The following is a 6293-nucleotide window of genomic DNA, read 5'->3' as shown; positions in this document are numbered from 1 at the left end:
TTATGATACAAATACCCAACAAACATAGAAAAGAACATAGAAACATCAAGAGATAGAGAAAAGGTAAAATATACGTACAAAGACACAAATACAGTTTGTATGTACAAATACCAGATGAATACATACAAACATACATACATACAAACAAACAAACATACATGCATACGTATAAATATACATACATACAAACAAACAAACATGCATACAAACATACATACAAACAAACATACAATAAAAATTACATACAAAACATATACGTGTCAAATGCGGTGCAAGTCATTTGTTCGTCAATAAATTCTAAACATTTGCTTGTTGTTAATTACCATGAATAACACAGATTGGTAAACGAAATATTAATGTGTATGTTTGTGTGTTTGTGTATGTTTGTATGTATGCGTGTATGTATGTGTGTATGTGTGTTTGGATGTATGTTTGGATGCGTGTGTATGTAGGTTTGTATGTATGTATTTTTTATTGCGATGATGTAACATGGTGTAATATTTATGGTGAAAGTTATTTTATTATTATATCCTTCTAGTACACCCGCACACACAGAAACACACACACACACGCACGCACACACACACACACACACACACATCCTTCTTTTTACTAACATCGTGATTTACTAACTATAGATAGGAAAATATAACACACACACACACATACACGTACAATGTACATACATACAAAGACAAACACACACATTAAGAATTATTACATACATACATACATACATACATACACACAAACATAGACAGAAAGAGAGATAAAAAATAAAGAGAAAGAGAGCGAGAGAGAGAGAGAGAGAGGCAGAGAAAAACAGACGGAAAGAGAAAAACAAAAAGACAAGCAACATTGCACGTACACACAAATGCACGTACACACAAATGCACGCACACAAGTACATATATTCACATACAAACTCACAGACATAGACAGCAAGGGACAGAAAGAAAGATAGAAAAAAAGAAAGAAAAAAAAGAAAGAAAGAAAGAAAGAGAAACAAAAAGATGAAAAATAAAGTCACACACACACACACACACACACACACATGAAATATTGAATTCCGTACGTTTAAGTAGGTATCCGTACGTGCATTAACCTCAACATTACGTAAAGTGAACTTACGGCACATTTGTATGTACGTGAGTATGTGTGAGCATGTATGAATGCACGTGTGTTTGTTTGTGTGTGTGTGTTTGTGTGCCTGCAAAGTTATAATTTTTATTACACTTCAATTGGACCTTCAATAAAAATTCTAGCTCCAGTTATTATATCACACCATAAAATTCTATATATTACATAACAGATATGTATGTCATACCTTTTTATAGTCTTTTATATGATTTGTATACATACAAATATATACAAAAATACATATAATGTTCTATATTTTATATAGCCTTATATACTTTATATACATTTCTATATATCGTATAACAATTATATATGACATACATAATGTATAGCCTATATATAGTTCATATATGTCTAAACACCATATAACAGTCATTGTATAACATAAGTTATATATACAAGTTTTCAATATATTGCTTCATATATACTAGTTGTATTGTATGTATTGTATTGTAATGTATTGTATATATATATATATATATATATACCAAAAAGTTCTCGTCTCCTATTGGTCAGCATGTGAGCATACAAAAACATCTTTATCTCAAACTCGCTCTCTTATAGGCTGGTTTTGTAATGCCATATTTGGATGATGAGTTAGTTTATATATATTTAGGTCTAAACATACATATACATACATATAAACATACATACATATGCATACATATGTATACATATAACCAAACATACGTCTATACATGTATATATGTATGTTATTTACATATATGCTATGTACACACATATATGTACTTTTTTATAGATAAATTATTATTGCCATATTTTATATAGAAATATTCATAACTTGTTTTAGCTTGTATGTTTGATTGACTGCCATTGTATATGTATTGTATATACGTGTACATATTTGTATATATACAGGCATATTTGTATATATACATACATATATATTTGTATATATATACATACATACATGTACACACACACACACACACACACACACATATATATATATATATATATATATATATATATATATATATATATATAAATGTATGAGTGTATTTAATTTAAGGTATTCTTTAGGTATTATAAGATATCAAATGCATTAAATTAAAGATATATATGAAAGATATACATATACATATAGTAGATATATACAAATATGTAGTACCTATATAAACGCTTATTTGTGTTTAGATTCTGGTCTTTATCGGATGTCTAACTTTCAAAGGCGCTTAGTTTGTTGAGGCTTCTATCGAAATTAAAGAAAATTAACTGAAGATTTTCGATGGTTAAGTTTAGTAATTAATTAGTTAATTAATTAATTAATTAAACGTTTAATTAAGTTGTATTTTTGTTCTTAATTCGTATGTATTGTTTCGTCTGCACTGGATATGTTAGTTAAGTTCATATGGTTTGTATGTCTTTGTATTGTATGTCTTTGTATTGTATGTTTTTGTATTGTATATTTTTGTATTGTACGTATGTATTTTTGTTGTAGATGTATGTTGTTTTGGCTCAATATGTTTGTTTGTATGTATGGTTGTAGTAGTTTGTGGCTGTATGAGTATGTTTCCCAGTTACAGTATATGTATGTTTGCATGTTGGCTTATAATATAAATAAATAAATAAATAAACATTAGATGTATGAGTATGTGTGCTTGTATGGTTTTTCTTGTTTGTCAATTTATCTGTAAGTTTGTATGTGTGAATATATGTGTATATGTTTGTTTGTTTGTATGTTTGTTTGTTTTCTTTGTTTGTATGTTCGCTTGTTTGTTTGCTTGTTTCCCGTTTTTTATTATCAAATGTTTACACATACATTTAATCATTTATTCCATTCATTCATTCATTCATTCATTCATTCATTCATTCATTCATTCATTCATTCATTCATTCATTCATTCATTCATTCATTCATTCGTTCGTTCGTTCATCATTCATTCCTGTATTCATTCATTCATCCATTTCTTTGTTCATTGTTTCATTCATTCATTCACCATTCATCCATTCATTCATTCGTCCGTCCATTCACTGCTTCATTCATTTTTTCATCAATCTCTCCATCCACGAATCATTGCTTCCACAATTAGAAGGATTAAAATAAGCGTGAAAGGTTAATTATTCACACACACACACGCACACAAACACACATACACACACACACATATATATATACACACCCACAAACACACACAAAAACATCTGTTTACATACAAACAATTATACAGACCAACAGATACATACAAACACAAATGTACAAGCATACAAACCAACAAACATACATAAAAACACCTGCCAACAGACAAACAAACATACATACAAACATAAATGTTCAAACACATATGGACAAATACAAATGTACAAGCATACACATACAATTTCATACACACACATACACAAAAGCACACATACACACATATACACAAAAAAAATCAAATAAAAAAAACAATTTATTCATAAGCATACACCCATCACATACAATCAAACAAACATTCAAACAAACAAACATACAATCAAACAAACAAACATACATACAAACAAAATCTCTTTTATCTATCACGTTTTAAACTCATTCAATCAATGAATGAAAGAGCGAGTGAAAAGGCTGAACGAATGAATGAGTGAATGAATTAATTAATTAACACCATCAACACCGCTTTGATGTGATGATGATGTTTCTAGGCTATTTGTTAATGTGACCCGATCAGCAAGGTTAATTAATGCTACTGATGTATTTAGCGTAATTATTATTAATGAAATTATATCTGTATGCAATTTGTATTTAATGCATTAGGGCTGTGTTTGTAATGTATTGTTGTAACGAATGTAATTTCTCTGTGTAATGTATGTATTTATTATGATATACACTAATTGTAATTTTTAATTGACATTTAATTGTATGTAAGGTGTAGAATTTTAGTTAATGTAATTAATTGATGTTCTTGATGTAGTTTTAATGTGATATAATCGTATAATGTATTTACTGGAATCGAAGTTTAAGGTGATTTAGTGTGATTTCTGGATTAATGGAATCTGGTGGGGTTTTTTCCTTTTGGGAAAGTTTCGCTAACTCTATCTAGTGTCATTTTGATGCTATGATGACGTGTAGATGGATGTGATGATGTTATGGTGGATGTGATATCTTCTGGTTAGTGTGATGATCCTAAATTGATATCATGATGTTACGTGATATTGATGTTGTTTAAACTATCCGATGTTTGGTTTGTACCTTTCTGCCGATTCCAATTTTACGCATGATGGATAGAAATCTTTGTGTATTCGAACAAGGTCACCGTGACATAAGACCAGAGACTTTTAACCTTTTTTTAAACTTTGTTCGTTTGATAATGCTTCTAATGGGCTTTTTTTTATGGGCTTTATCATTAACATCATTGGCTATACAACATGTGGTTTTCTCAAATCATTTAGGCATACGTATGTATGTGTATGTTGTTTGTATGTATGTGTGTGTATATGTTTTTGTGTGTGTTTGTATGTATGTGTGTGTGTGTGTTTGTTTGTTTGTGTGTATCATGAGTGTATCAACTTTTATGAAGATATTTAAATATTTAAATAAAATTAATTCAATTAATTTTCAAATGAATTTCAATTAAGTCTAAAATGAAATTTGTTGAAAATTTCTTTCAAGGCCTAGATTTAAGCGCAGTTTTACGAGTGTGACTCTTAGAAAATACAACAACATCAACAACCGCAACAACAACAACCGCATCAACAACATCAGCAGCAGCAGCAACAACAACAACATCAACAACAACAACTTCGAAACCAAAGGATCGTTCGTTAGTACATTGTTGTATAAGGGCATTTCGGTATTATCTTTAAGGGCTTTTGTATTTAAGTATTTTTGTATTTTTTCAACTTGTGGTTGATGTGTTTTTAGATATTTTTTCATTTTTAAGGTTTTTCGTTGTATTCTTAGGTGTGGTACAAACATTTTTCACACGGTTATACTAACTTCATGTGTATGTTCTTAATTCGTTCGTTTGTTTGTTTGTTTGTTTGTTTGTTTGTTTGTTTGTTTGCTGGCTTGATATGAGCTAACCGTTTGGTTGTTGGAAAAAAGATAATTGAATTTATATTGCTTACGTGAAATTTATATAACTTTTTGCAAAGCTTTCATTAGATTTTTGGCACTTTTTGAATCAGCATCATAGACAGTTCATTAGTAAAGAGTTGAGTGAATACATGAAAATGAAAATGTCATATTTTGAGTATCTATATCGCTCTGTGTTACTTGCTATGGTGATGCTGTTGATGTCTTGTTGATGCCGTTGTTGTAATGACATCCAAATGCAGAGTTTTAAATCTCGAGAAGTTATAAACCCATACAAACTTCCATTATCGACCTCTTCTTCTTCTTCGTCATCTCCGTCTACGTTTACATCAGCTAAACCCCACCAAAAGAACAACAACAACAATAACAACAACAACAGTAATAATAATAATAATAAAAATAATAATAATAAAGATAATAGTAATAGTTTTGGGGAAAATTTATCAATCGGGCAGAATCTGCCATTGACAAATTTTCAAATTATGAAAGTACTAAATTCGCCGGATTATTACAGAGACTTTAGCAGCAAAATAAACCTAAACAACAACTACTTCACTTGCAGCGGCGACACCAGCTGCAAAAACGTCGACTTCAACAACAACGACAACGACGACATCGGTGCTAATAAAGAGAACTTCTACTGCAACTGTAGCCAGTTTGGCAAGATTTTTTATGATCAGAACAACAACCACAGCTGCAGAAGCTTCAACAACAACCAAAAAAACGCCATCGTCACCACCAGCGACAACAACAAAACCACATCTCCCGTTAAAAAAACGAAAAGAACGTCAGATTATATAGACTTCGAGAGCATAGGCGTCAAACCACTGGGCAGCCCACCACCATCACCTCCCCACAAACAACCTTATCTCCTCTCTTCCGCTTTCCATTTTCCTCTGTCTCTCTCTAATAATAACAATAATAATAATAATAATAATAATAATAATAATAATAATTCGCATATTTTTATTCCTTTACCTCGGAATAATTCCTCCCCCTACTTCGATCAATCTATCTCCCAAAAATCGTCCTCATCATATAATCCGGATTTTCCACTCGATCCGGATCCTGATCTTCTACTTAATCCTAACCATCATCACCATCTTAATCGTCG

The 6293-nt window shown here is 30.4% G+C and overlaps 1 protein-coding gene across 1 annotated transcript in view; it reads left to right on the top strand.

Annotated features, from left to right (window-relative positions):
- HELRODRAFT_176560 (hypothetical protein) overlaps positions 1 to 964 on the top strand; it is a gene marked incomplete at both ends in the record, with an annotated part of 4147 nt that extends 3183 nt beyond the window's left edge. The window contains one exon of the mRNA XM_009023902.1: positions 933 to 964. Coding sequence (XP_009022150.1) covers positions 933 to 964 — 32 coding nt within the window. The remainder of the gene's footprint in view (positions 1 to 932) is intronic.
- Between the last annotated feature and the right edge of the window lie 5329 nt (positions 965 to 6293).

Source organism: Helobdella robusta, assembly GCF_000326865.2.
Source record: "Helobdella robusta unplaced genomic scaffold HELROscaffold_38, whole genome shotgun sequence".
Lineage (NCBI taxonomy): Eukaryota > Metazoa > Annelida > Clitellata > Rhynchobdellida > Glossiphoniidae > Helobdella > Helobdella robusta.
The sequence above is the reverse complement of the archived record's forward strand: the minus strand, read 5'-3'. Positions and strand labels throughout refer to the sequence as shown.